Source organism: Bos taurus, unplaced genomic scaffold, assembly GCF_002263795.3.
Source record: "Bos taurus isolate L1 Dominette 01449 registration number 42190680 breed Hereford unplaced genomic scaffold, ARS-UCD2.0 Leftover_ScbfJmS_1899, whole genome shotgun sequence".
Lineage (NCBI taxonomy): Eukaryota > Metazoa > Chordata > Mammalia > Artiodactyla > Bovidae > Bos > Bos taurus.
In genome coordinates, this window is record NW_020190994.1 from 364,797 (window position 1) to 379,200 (window position 14,404).

The following is a 14,404-nucleotide window of genomic DNA, read 5'->3' on the forward strand; positions in this document are numbered from 1 at the left end:
ACTTCGTCTCCTGTGAAAGGGAAGTAACTGCTGCTCTTTCCTGTTCCACAAGACTCTTATGATAGTTAAATAAGACTGTTGAGGTCAACATCATGTGTAGATTTACTCAGCACATGTTGTTTGGTCCAGGCAGGAGCAGAGTATAGGATAATAAACTGCAGAGGGCCACACAGATCTCATCTTATTATGAAGCTGTAATGAGGAAATGATTGGAGGAGTCTGTGCTTTTATGTTGTGAAGTTGCTCCACTTTTGTCAATTAATTTGAAAACTACAGTCATGAAGTTGGGAGTATCAAGTGGGACTGGATTTCTGTTCTCAAAGCCTTTGATTGTTCATGACCACAGTTAACCAGACACTTTTGTATTCAATACCTGTGGGTATCTCCAGATGCTGACTTATTTTTCAAGGATTTGGGATGAAGTTTAAATCTTCAAGGTTACTAATCCTAGAGCAGATAGCACACTCAGGTATATCTTGTCTCCCCTCCTGTGTCTATTAACATGACTTCATTCCTTCAAGAAAATAGAAGCCCAAATGAGTACTGCAAAGATCGACCTAGTTTGTACAAAAGGTTTAGGGGCCATAAATTAATTACTCTTTTAGTGGTAGGTATATTAAATTGAACACTTTCCTGTGATTATTTTCAGAAGTTGAATTTGCAATAGATTATTTATGATGGACTTTGTTTCTGGCATGTTTTGTCATGAAGAGAAAACCACATATAGTAGTGTTACTTGTTACCAATTTCAAGCTTGTTCTGCTTGCCTCATGACAGCCAAGTAAGTCTTACAGACGAGGTACGGAGGCAAGGAATAACAACTTTATTTGGAAAGCTGGCAGACTGCGAAGATGGCAAACTAATGTCTCAAAATAACAATCTTATTGGGGTCTGGATTCCAGGTTCTTTTATAGAACAAAGAGGAAAGCAGGAAAGGAAGTCAAGTCAAAAGGCCATTTATCTTGCAAAATTGGAGAGGAATGTGTTCATTTCTTCTTTTCTGTAGCCATTCACAAGTGGCCAAGCTTAGACTGTCTCTCTGTGAGCAGAAAAAAGTCACTTTAGTTTAACATTCAGGCAGAGAAGTAGGATTCCCCAACAAAAGCGATGAGTAGCAAAAGCTAAAGTCAAAGAGATCCAACATGCAATCAAAACCGGCTCCTCCCTATTACAGTTCCTTTGATCTGCATCTCTGCTATCTGGGGCCAGTGTCCTGTGCTTTCTCATCCTGAGTCTCCACAGGGTGCCCCACCCTTGCAGGAGTGTCTGCAGAGTCCTGATGGCTGCAGCATCCTTTGTTTACTGATGTGATAGGTGGCATTTATAGTTCACACCAAATATTTACTAGAAATTAGTTATCATTGTCTAATCTTACCGCCTTTAGGATATACTGTTATGGATTCTGAGAAGGGAAATAAAATCAACGATTATAAGTGATCCTTAGTCATTTAGTAATATTTCTGTTTTCCTGCCTACATCCTGCTGGTCTTCTTAGACGCTTAATCACAAATCTGTGTTTGTCACACCTGGTACACCTCTGAAAATAATGGCTTACTGCTACTTCTACTCTACTGCTAAGTCACTTCAGTCGTGCCCGACTCTGTGGGACCCCATAGACGGCAGCCCACCAGGCTCCGCCATCCCTGGGATTCTCCAGTCAAGAACACTGGAGTGGGTTGCCATTTCCTTCTCCAATGCATGAAAGTGAAAAGTGAAAGTGAAGTCACGCAGTCGTGTCTGACTCTTTGCGACACCATGGACTGCAGCCTACCAGGCTCCTCTGTCTATGGGATTTTCCAGGCAAGAGTACTGGAGTGGGGTGCCATTGCCTTCTGCAAATGGCTTACTACCCCAGTATTAAACTCACACTTGGATATGGCTGGAATCCACAATTTCCCAAAATGTGAGGGGATGTGAACCATCTGGAGGGGAAAAAAAACTACAGAGAAATTATGTTTATTTTAAAAGTATCATGCCAAAATTAATCTTGATAACTAAAGCAAAATTAGTGTAACAATCAGGATTGACTTAAATATTTTGCAGGTGTTTATTACTGACTTAGCACTTGGAGTGAGTCTTAGATAAAAGATCTAAAAGGAAGGAACATTCTAAAATCCACCAACCCTTTCCAGTACTGCCACAAGATTTCCCCCATTCTTTTGAAAATCAGGGCTCAATTTCAACTCCCCACCCACTGACATTTGGTGATATTTTTGTTTCTCTTTAGGTGTCATCCTATTTTCTCTTTCTATTTACCACTTACATCTCCTTATTTCATTTTATGTGAATTTGTAATATGTTAAATTTGCTGATATTGTTTAGTCGCTAAGTCATGTCTGACCCTTTTGTGTCCCTGTGGACTGTAGCTCACTAGGCTCCTCTGTCCATGGGACTTTGCAGGCAAGAATATTGGAGTGGGTAGTCATTTTAGTCTCCAGATGATCTTCCCAACCTAGGGATTGAAACTAGGAATCTCCCTGCACTGGCAGGCAGATTCTTATTCACTGTACCACCAGGGAAGCCCCTAAATAGATATGTTTTAAAAAATATTGTTTTGATTATTTCATGAATTGTTTCTCTTAAAGCTCCTACCTGAAGAAATGAGTAATTTTTTATACCTTGTTCTTGCAGGAAGAATTTTAAATCGTTTTTCGAAAGACATAGGTCAAATGGATGACTTACTGCCCTTGACATTTCTTGATTTCATCCAGGTAACGTAGCAGTCCTGTCAGAGCTCTCACAGGGAGAAGCAGGTGCCTGTTTCTTAAGGCCTTTTCACAGGGGCTGAGGGTGGGCCTTTCAAACTGGTGATGTGTTCTATTATCTTCATTAAGAGGCTGTGTTTGTAAGAGAGAGGTGTGGCTGTGATTGGGAGGCTGAGTTAACATGAGTAACACCTGGACAGGAGTGGCTACACAGTCACGTCAAGGTTGGTCTGAAGCAGTGACATGCTGGGTAAGTGGTTCTCCCTCTGCCTTCCAGGTGTCTGGTGTGGATTCTCTTTACTGTGAGCACATTTCATAACAGAGAGACAATCATTTCTCACAGAAAGATAGCCTTGATAAACTAAATTATGCATTGTATTGGCCTTCCTAGGTGGCTCAGTGATGAAGTTTCCTGCAGATACAGGAAACACAAGAGACAAGAGTTCAGTCCTTGGGTGAGGAAGAACCCCTGGAGAAGGAAATGGCAACCCACTCCAGTATTCTTGCCTGAAAAATCTCATGGACAGAGGATCCTGGCAGGCTGTAGTCTATGGTGTTTCATGGACTCAGACATGACTGAGCACCAGCACGATGCATTGTATTACCACAGAGGGCACATATTTACTGCATGGTTTTATTTGGATAAAGCCATATGTGGTTACTTACAAAGAAAAGATTGGTAAAAATAAGTTTAAAATAATACTTTAGCAAGGACAATGTTGTTGTTTAGTCACTAAGTTGTGTCCAACTCTTTTGTGACCCCATGGACTACAGCCCTGCAGGCTCCCCTGTCCATGGGATTTCTAAGGCAAGGGTACTCGAGTGGGTTGCCATTGCCTAGGGGATCTTCCTGACCCAGGGATCAAACCTGTGTTTCCTTTATTGGCTGGTGAATTCTTTACCACTGAGCCACCTGGGAGGTCCAACAAGGACGACAGAGACCATTTATTGAGGATACAAAGCCTTTAAGCCAGTAATTTGATTCTGGGATCAAAGTCATCTCAGAAAATGCCCTTTGTTTTTGTAGGCTTTTTTCTTTTCACGGGTTGATTGCTCTGCCTTGAGATGTCTTAAAGAAAGGAGAGAGAGAGAGAGAGAGAGACAGAGACAGAGACCTGTGCAATACCTTCTATCCAGCCTCTGTTTTGTCTGTGAACTTGAGGTTCTAAAGAATGATGTTGTGTCATCTCCGCTCTCATCTCATTTAGTATCGTTGCTCACATGGGCTGTTTTTTTCTGTTATTTAATTCTGTCTACTTTTCAGTGATTAAGTTTGCGGGGAGTTTTCCTTTTCTTCCCAAGTGTTAATATTGGAAATGAAATGGATTATGAAAGACTGCACACAGAAATGCAGCAGTGAACTTCTCAGTGCAGACAAAATAGCCTGTGGGCAAGGCTTCCACTGTTACCAATGTGAACAAAGCTGAGAGGCAGAGGCAGAGGACTTGTACTGCAAATATGTCTGATTGTTTTCTTTTTTGCAAACTTATTTTGTAAATGTGCCCTGCTGGGTTTAACTATGTAATTTATTCCCAGAAACAATTTTTTTCTAAAAACAGGGCCACATTTTAACAGTGATTATGAATTACTTTGAAAAGATTTTGTGAAAGGTTCTGTTTCTTTGCTATGGCAAGGTAGGCCAAGGTTGGGTTTCAGCCATGTACTTAGCTCATGGTGAGTTAGTGGTCATATCAGAATTGTTACATGTTTTTGCATGACAGATAGAGACAGGGATAGATGCTACCTGATTTCAGTAGGAAACATTCTCATTAAAGAGGAGAGAAAAGTCTAGTCTTGCTGATTTGCAACCGCAGCTCTGCCACTTGTAGTCCAATTATCTTGAAGTTGAAGGTAGAGGTGTCCTGCGGGTCATTGGAAGTAAGATTCTGGTGTTTGAGGGGGAGATCTAGGATGAGCATAGAGCCTATGTACCCTTCACTGAGCTGTAGTAGCTGAATCTGTGAGGATGACAAGATAGCCCAGAGAGAGGGAAGCATTTTCAGGGGCCAAGATAAGAAGACTCGATATTAGAGAGTAAATAGAGAAGGGGGAGGAGAGTAGACTCACGGTGAATAGCAAGGGAGAAAGAAGGAGGTAGGTTGTAGAATCAAGGAAGGACAGGTCTGCTCAATGCAAATGAGAAGGTGAGTCCATGGAAAGTTGTTGGTTGATTTGGAATCAGGTGTTGGTGACCGGAGAAGCAGGTTTCAGATGTGAGGAGGCCAGAGTGCAAAGGGCTGAGAATCCAGGAGGTGTGAAGGGAGTTGAGGTGAAGACAGGCTACTCCTGGAAGGAGTTTGACTGAAGCATGAGAGAGGCCCATCTGGAATGTAGGGTCTGAGGGGGTGTTGCTGGTTGTTGGGGTGTATAGTTTGTGAGTTGGGTGTGTGTGTGAGGTGGTGGGTGGTTTTTTCCCTCTCTCCCTCCTTCCCTTTAACAAACAGGGGTTAGAGTTGAGGCCCTGAGGTACAGGGGTGAGTCAGGCATGAAGCCCTCCCCTCATGGGTCTCCTCCAGCTCCCCCAGAGAAGGAAGACATCCAGAAACTCACCCCTTGCTCCTTGGGAATCCTAATTGTGGGAGCCCTGTGGAGGAAGTCCTGGAAGGCAAACTGGATGTGGAGGCTGGAGGCAGTTAGGGAGCCTGTTCCAGGAGGTGGCAGAGCTTCTAGGAGGTGACCTTTGATACCAGATGAGAAGGAAAGGCTGCTGCTGTGGATGCTGGGTCTGGAGGTGCTGCTGATTCTTGTGTGGGAACCAGTGTTTCTATCACCAGCTGAGAGGGGGAAGGGAAGAGGCTGGAAGGGAGTTGTTCAGTTTTGTTTTAAAGGATATAGTTCATGCGGAGAGTTTCCAAACTCGGTTTTGATGATTCTGCTTGTCCTTGGTGTATTTGATAAACCTTGGAAGGTTCTTGATCATTTTTATTTTTATTACTTCTAAAGAGTCCATTTCATATACTTTTCCTCATTTAATTCCTTCTCATTCCCTTAAATCATATCTCAGATAATTTATTTAATATTTTGTAATAGTGATGCCAAGTGTGGCTAAAGAAAACCCTGGGTTCTGAGTAGTGGGTCTACACTTCAGGACAGAACATCTACTCAGACGATGTCACTCAGAGACCATATCCCAACAGAGGGTGATCATGTGTGTGTACACCATCCTGTACACTGACTCTTACAGATACCAGATATGTTGCCTGTTCAGTCACGTTATATGAGTTGTTGGGCAAATTGGAGCTGTTCACCATTTCAAAAAGGATGAAGGAAAAGCAGCACAAAAACCGATTTATGTCTTATTATTCCACCTGGTAATCATTTATGATGGCAAAAGCTTTAAAGTGCAGTGGGAGCCCTGCAGTCTCCCTTTCCAAGCTTGAATCCCAGCTTTCCTTCTTCCTGTCTCTGCCCCACAAAGCCAGTCTCCTCTCAGTAAAATAGAGAAAGTAATGCCAACTCTATAAATGTTGTTGGGAAGATGAAATGAAATTGTTTTAATGTTATTCTTTGCATAACATCTAAATGCATGTTGAGCACTAAGTAATGGGTACTTACTTTTAAAACACCGTATGTGTTTTTAAGTGAGGAAAATTGTCTGGTGACACTGGCATTATGTTGCATTAAAGTTATTGTCAGACACAGTTTCCAGGCCCATAAATACCTTTCATGTGTCTGTATTGCATTGGAGAAGGAAATGGCAACCCACTCCAGTGTTCTTGCCTGGAGAATCCCAGGGACGGGGGAGCCTCATGGGCTACCGTCTATGGGGTCGCAGAGAGTCAGACATGACTGAAGCGACTTAGCAGCAGCAGCAGGTTTGTAATTCTTGAAGATTTTAATGGACACATTCTTTTGTAGACTCACAGAATAAAAACAGTTGTTTTCAAAATTGACCATTGTGCACTAAATATTTCAAATTAATGTAATTTTCATGCAATTTCCCAAGGTTCCAAATAACATTGAGTAAGGAGTCTCAATTATGTACAGTTCTTGTCACTGAAATTATCACCTCCTAGAAATCTTCCTACTAGTTAAACAAGTGAAAATGAAAGTAAGATGTGGAAGTTAGAGTTAGGCATTTTAATTATCCTTCAATTAAAAATAAATACATTTAAAAATACCCAAAAATAGCTTATTAAATTTCAAAAAAAAAATTGGGACTGCTTTGAGTATGAGAAGTTAAACACAGCTGCCCTCAGCAAAATGCTGTAATTTGTTGAGGAAAATTGAATTCCAAAACCTTTCTTCCTCACACACCCCTCATTCAGGAAGAGAAAACAACAACAGCAACAACAAAAAAAATCAACAACTTGGCTGAGCTTAAATAACTGTGCATGTCCTTTCCCCCTTCATGGATCACAGCCTCGTTGTGGTGAAGGGCTTGTGTAACTCAGTGAAGCTGTGTGCCATGTCATGCAGGGCCAACTAAGATGGACAGGTTATAGTGGAGAGTTCTGACAAAACGTGGTCCACTGGTGGAGGAAATGACAAACCACTCCAGTATTCTTGCCATGAGAACCCTATGAATAGTATGAAAAGGCAAAAAGATATGATACCAGAAGATGAGCCCGCCAGGTTAGAAGGTCTCCAGTATGCTACTGGGGAAGAGTGGAGGGCAATTGCAGAAAGAATGAAGCACTTGGGCTGAAGAAGAAATGATGCTCAGTTGTGGAAGTGTCTGTTGGTGAAAGCAAAGTCCAGTGCTAAAAAGAACAATATTGCATAGGAACCTGGAATTTTAGGTCCATGAATCAAGGTAAATTTGATGTGGTCAATCAGGAGGATGGCAAGAGTAAACATAAGCATCTTAGGAATCAGTGAACTAAAATGCAAGGGAATAGGTGAATTTAATTCAGATGACCATTGTATCTATTTCTGTAGGCAAGAATCCCTTAGAAGGAATGGAGTAGCTCTCACAGTCAACAAAAGAGTCTGAAATGCAGTACTTGGGTGCAAACTCAAAAACGACAGAACGAACTTGGTTCACTTCCAAAGCAAACCATTCCACTTCACAGTAATACAAGTCTATGCCCCAATTACTGATGCCAGAGAAGCTGAAGTTGAATGGATCTGTGAAGACCTACAACACCTTCTAAAACTAATACCAAAAAAGATATCCTTTTCATTATAGGGAATTGGAATGTAAAAGTAGAAAATCAAGACATACCTGGAGTAATAGGCAACTTTGGCCTTTGGTGTGCAAAATGAAGCAGGGAAAAGGCTAAATGAGTTTTGTCAAGAGGGTACACTGGTTGTAGCAACCACCCTCTTCTGGCTAAACAGGGGATGGTTCTACACATGGACATCATGAAATGATCAATACTGAAATCAGATTGATTATGTCCTTTTCAGCCAAAGATGGAGAAGCTCTATACGGTTAACAAGAACAAGACCTGAAATTGACTGTGGCTCCAACCATCAGCTCCTTATTGAAAAATTCAGGCTTAAACTGAAGAAAGTTGGGAAAACCAATAGGCCTTTCATCTTTGACCTAAATCAAATCCTTTACGGTTATACAATGAGGGTGATGAACAGATTCAAGGGGTTAGATGTGGTAGACAGGGTGCCTGAAAAAACTATGAACAGAATGCTCTGTTGCTGTTGCTGTTTAGTCGCTAAGTTGTGTTTGACTCTTTGTGACCCCATGGACTGTAGCCCTCCAGGCTCCTCTGTCCATGGGGTTTCCCAGGCAAGAATACTGGAATGGGTTGCCGTTTCCTTCTCCACAGGATCTTCCTGATCCAGTAATCAAACCCGCATCTCCTGCATTGGCAGGCAAATTCTTCACCACTGAGCTGCCAGGGAAGCCCAGCAAGCACTTTTAGGATCTTTTAATGATCGTTAGAACTGGACATGGAATGACTGACTGGTTCCAAATAGGAAAAGGAGTACGTAAAGGCTGTATATTGTCACCCTGCTTACTTAACTTATATGCAAAGTACATCATGAGAAACGCTGGGCTGGAAGAAGTACAAGCTGGAATCAAGATTGCTAGGAGAAATATCAATAACCTCAGATATGCAGATAACACCACCCTTATGGCAGAAAGTGAAGAGGAACTAAAAAGCCTCTTGAGAAAGGTGAAAGAGGAGAGTGAAAAAGTTGGCTTAAAATTCAACATTCAGAAAATGAAGACCATGGCATCTGGTCCCATCACTTCATGGGAAATAGATGGGGAAACAGAGGAAACAGGTCAGACTTTACTTTTTGGGGTTCCAAAATCACTGCAGATGGTGGACTGCAGCCATGAAATTAAAAGACGCTTATCCCTTGGAAGAAAAGTTATGACCAACCTAGATAGCATATTGAAAAGCAGAGACATTACTTTGCCAACAAAGGTCCATCTAGTCAAGGTTATGGTTTTTCCAGTGGTTATGTATGGATGTGTGAGTTGGACTGTGAAGAAAGCTGAGTGCCAAAGAATTGATGCTTTTGAACTGTGGTGTTGGAGAAGACTCTTGAGAGTCCCTTGGACTGCAAGATGCCAACCAGTCCATTCTGAAGGAGATCAGCCCTGGGATTTCTTTGAAGAACTGATGCTAAAGTTGAAATTCCAATACTTTGGCCCACCTCATGTGAAGAGTTGACTCATTTGGAAAAGACTGATCCTGGGAGGATTGAGGGCAGGAGGAGAAGGGGACAACAGAGGATGAGATGGCTGGATGGCATCACAGACTCGATGGACGTGAGTCTGAGTGAACTCCGGGAGTTGGTGATGGACAGGGAGGCATGGTGTGCTGCAATTCATGGGGTTGCAAAGAGTTGGACACTACTGAGCGACTCAATTGAACTGAATGATCATTCTGCTCTCCAAACTGAGTGGGCTGTTATTCCCTAATTAGCTGGGAATGTAGAACTGGTCCCCTCATGGGAGAGGCCAGATATGACTACAAGAAACCCAACAGCATAGAAAATGCAGACAGAAGGGCAAATATATAAAAGAGGAATATAATTTAGATATTAATTTTTTAAATGTGAATTTTGTCTCTATATGTGTTATAGTATCAGGTAGAAATTAAAAGAAAAGACTTGGGGTCATAATGACTGAATTGTTTGAATTTGGGCAAATCGACAAGCCTCTCTGAGCGTCAGTTTTCTGCTTTGTAAATGGAGAGCATAATCCTTCCTCCTGTTGATGTAAGAATGAGATTACATAAAGCCTGTGAAATACTTGAGATTGGGACTCATGGCAAGTCTTATAAAATGTCTTTTGTAATTGATATTTGAGAGCATGGGGTGACCATCACTTCTTTGCTTTTGGCTACTTTTAGAGAACTGTGGAACTTCTGTGTTTAGAAAACTTGTCATCCTAGCAATAAAGTCTTTTTTTTGATTTTTTTTGTTTGCACAAGGTTTTTAAACAAGACCTTTAACATTTTCACAAGCATTATTTTCTTTTCTTTGCTGCTTTTTTGTATATTTCATTTACAATTCATTTAGATGCCAGTGGTTCATAAACAGCTGCTCATGCAAATATCCTTTGAGATGAAACGGTGCTGAAAAAATCACTTTAGTTTAACATTCAGGCAGAGAAGTAGGATTCCCCAAAAAGCGATGAGTAGCAAGCTAAAGTCAAGAATCCAACGCAGTCAAAACCGGCTCCTCCCTTTACATTACCTTTGATCTGCATCTCTACTATTGGGGCCAGTGTCCTGTGCTTTCTCATCCTGAGTCTCCTCAGGGGTGCCCACCCTTGCAGGAGTGTCTGCAGAGTCCTGATGGCTGCAGCATCCTTGTTTTACTGATGTGACAGTGGCATTTAGTTCTTACCAATATTTACTAGAAATTATTATTCATTGTCTAATCTTACTCCTTAGGATATACTTGTTTGGATTCTGAGAATGGGAAATAAAATCAACGATTATAATGATCCTTAGTCATTTAGTAGATATTTCTGTTTTCCTGCCTACATCCGCTGGTCTTCTTAGATGCTTATTCACAAATCTGTGTTTGTCACACCTGGTACACTCTGAAAATAGTGGCTTACTGCTACTGTCTTACTTGCTGCTAAGTCACTTCAGTCGTGCCGACTCTGTGACCCCATAGACGGCAGCCCACCAGCTCTGCCATCCCTGGGATTCTCCAGGAGAAACTGGAGTGGGTTGCCATTCCTTCTCCAATGCATGAAAGTGGAAAAGTGAAAGTGAAGTCACTGACGTCGTGTCGACTATTTGAGGACCCATGGACTGAGCCTACCAGGCCTCCATCTCATGGATTTTCCAGGCAAGAGTACTGGAGTGGGTGCCAATTGGCCTTCTCAAATGGCTTACTACCCCAGTAATATAACTCACACTTGGATGGCTGGAATCCACAATTTTCCAAAATGTGAGGGGATGTGAACCATCTGGAGGGGAAAAAAATACGAGAAATTATGTTTATTTTAAAGTATCATGCCAAAATAATCTTGATAACTAAAGCCAAATTAGTGTAACAATCGAGATTTGACTTAAATATTTTGCAGGTGTTAATTACTGACTTAGCACTTGGAGTGAGTCTTAGATAAAATCTAAAAGGGAGAACATTCTAAATCCACCAACCCTTCTCCAGTACTGCCACAAGATTTCCCCATTCTTTTGAAAATCAGGGCTCAATTTCAACTCCCCACCACTGACATTTGGTGATATTTTTGTTTCTTTAGGTGTCATCCTATTTTCTCTTTCTGTTTACCACTTACATTCCTTATTTCATTTTATGTGAATTTGTAATATGTTAAATTTGCTGATGTATGGTCGCTAAGTCATGTCTGACCCTTTTTGTCCCTGGACTGTAGCTCACTAGCTCCTGTCCATGGATTTGCAGGCAAGAGATACTGGAGTGGTAGTCATTTTAGTCTCCAGATGATCTTCCCAACCTAGGAATTAACCTAGGAATCTCCCTGCATTGGCAGGCAGATTCTATCCACTGTACACAGGAAGCCCCTAATACATATGTTTTAAAAAATTGTTTTATTATTTCATGAATTGTTTCTTCTTAAAGCTCCTACCTGAAGAAATGAGTAATTTTTTTATCTGTTCTTGCAGAAGAATTTTAAATCGTTTTTCGAAAGACATAGGTCAAATGGATGACTTACTGCCCTTGACATTTCTTGATTTCATCCAGGTAACGTAGCTCTGTCAAAGCTCTCCATGGAAAGCAGGTGCCTGTTTCAAGGCCTTTTCACAGGGGCTGAGTGGGGCCTTTCAAACTGGTGATGTGTCTTTATCTTAAGAGGCTGTGTTTGTAAGAGAGAGGTGTGGCTGTGATGTTGGAGGCTGATTAACATGAGTAACACCTAGGAGTGGCTACACAGTCACTCAAGGTTGTCTGAAGCAGACATGGCTGGTAAGTGGTTCTCCCTCTGCCTTCCAGTGTCTGTGTGGATTCTCTTACTGTGAGCACATTTCTACAAGAGGACAATCATTCTCAACAGAAAGATAGCCTTGATAAACTAAATTATGCATTGTATTGGCCTTCCTAGGTGCGCTCAGTGGAAGAAGTTTCCTGCAGAATAGGAACACAAGAGACAAAGTGTCAGTCCTTGGTGAAGGAAGATACCCCTGGAGAAGGAAATGGCAACCCACTCCAGTATTCTTGCCTGGAAAAATCTCATGGACAGAGGACTGGAGGCTGTAGTCTATGTGTTTCAGACTCAGACATGACTGAGCACCAGCACGATGCATTTATTACCAAAGGGCACATATTTACTGCATGGTTGTTTGGATAAACCATATGTGTACTTACAAAGAAAAGATTGGTAAAAATAAGTTTAAATAATACTTTAGCAAGGACAATTGTGTTGTTTAGTCACTAGTTGTGTCCAGACTCTTTTGTGACACCCATGGACTACAGCCTGCAGGCTCCCCTGTCCATGGGATTTCTAAGGCAGGGTACCCACGTGGGTTGCCATTGCCTAGGGGATCTCCTGACCCAGGGATCAAACCTGTGTTCCTTTATTGGCGGTGAATCTTTACCACTGAGCCACCTGCGAGAGTCCAACGAGACGACAGAGCATTTTTGAGGTACAAAGCCTTTAAGCCAATAATTTGATTCTGGGATCAAAGTCATCTCAAGAAATGCCCTTTTTTTGTAGGCTTTTTCTTTCACGGTTGATTGCTCTGCCTTGAGATGTCTTAAAGAAAGGAGAGAGAGAGAGAGAGAGAGAGAGAGACCTGTTGCAATACCTTCTATCCAGCCTCTGTTTTGTCTGTGAACTTGAGGTTCTAAAGAATGATGTTGTGGTCATCTCCAGCTCTCATCTCATTTAGTATCTTGCTCACATGGGCTGTTTTTTCTGTTATTAATTCTGTCTACTTTTCAGTGATTAAGTTTCGGGGAGTTTTCCTTTTCTTCCCAAGGTTAATATTGGAAATGAAATGGATATGAAAGACTGCACACAGAAATGCAGCAGTGAACTTCTCAGTGCAGACAAATAGCCTGTGGGCAAGGCTTCCACTGTTACCAATGTGAACAAGCTGAGAGGCAGAGGCAGAGGACTTTACTGCAAAGATGTCTCATTGTTTTCTTTTTGCAAACTTATTTTTAAATGTGCCCTTGCTGGGTTTAACTATGTGAATTTATCCCAGAAACATTTTCCTAAAATCAGGGCACATTTAACAGTGATTATGAATTACTTTGAAAAGATTTGCGAAAGGTTCTGTTCTTTGCTATGGCAAGGTAGGCCAAGGTTGGGTTTCAGCCATGTACTTAGCTCTATGTTGAGTTAGTGGTCATAATCAGAATTGTCACATTTTTGCATGACAATAGAGACAGGATAGATGCTACCTGATTTCAGTAGGAAACATTCTCATTAAGAGGAGAAGAAAGTCTAGTCTTAGCTGATTTGCAACCAGCTCTGCCACTTGTATTCATTTATCTTGAAGTGAAGGTGCCTGCAGGTCATTGGAAGTAAGAGTCTGGTGTTGAGGGGAGATCTAGATGAGCATGAGCCTATGTACCCTTCACTGAGCTGTAGTAGCTGAATCTGTGAGGATGACAAGATAGCCCAGAGAGAGGGAAGCATTTTAGGGCCAAGATAAGAAGACTCGATATCTAGAGAAGTAAAAAGAGAAGAGGGAGAGGAGACTCACGTGATAGCAAGGGAGAAAGAGGAGGGTAGTTGTGAATCAAGGAAGGACAGGTCTGCTCAATGCAAATGAGAAGGTGAGTCCATGGAAGATTGTTGGTTGATTTGGAATCAGGTGTTGGTGACCGAGAAGCAGGTTTCAGATGTGAGGAGCCAGAGTGCAAAGGGCTGAGAATCCAGAGGTGTGAAGGGAGTTGAGTGAAGACAGCTACTCCTGGAAGGAGTTTGACGAAGCAGAGAGAGGCCCATCTGGAATGTAGGTCTGAGGGGTTGTTGCTGGTTGTTGGGGTGTATAGTTGTGAGTTGGGTGTGTGTGAGGTGGTGGGTGTTTTTTTCCCTCTCTCCCTCCTTCCCTTCAACAAACAGGGTTAGAGTTGAGGCCCTGAGGTACAGGGTGAGTCAGGCATGAAGCCCTCCCTTCATGGGTCTCCTCCAGCTCCCCAGAGAAGGAAGACATCCAGAAACTCACCCTTGCTCCTTGGGAATCCTAATTGTGGGAGCCCTGTGGAGGAAGTCCTGGAAGGCAAACTGGATGTGGAGGCTGGGCAGTTAGGGAGCCTGTCCAGAGGGTGCGAGAGCTTCTAGGAGGTGACCTTTGTACCAGATGAGAAGAGAAGGCTGCTGCTGTGGATGTTGG

At 42.1% G+C, this 14,404-nt stretch overlaps 1 protein-coding gene across 1 annotated transcript in view; it reads left to right on the forward strand.

Annotated features, from left to right (window-relative positions):
• LOC101902555 (ATP-binding cassette sub-family C member 4) overlaps window positions 1–14,404 on the forward strand; it is a 313,640-nt gene that overhangs the window by 161,422 nt on the left and 137,814 nt on the right. The window contains 1 exon segment of the mRNA XM_059884434.1: window positions 2,632–2,711. Coding sequence (XP_059740417.1) covers window positions 2,632–2,711 — 80 coding nt within the window.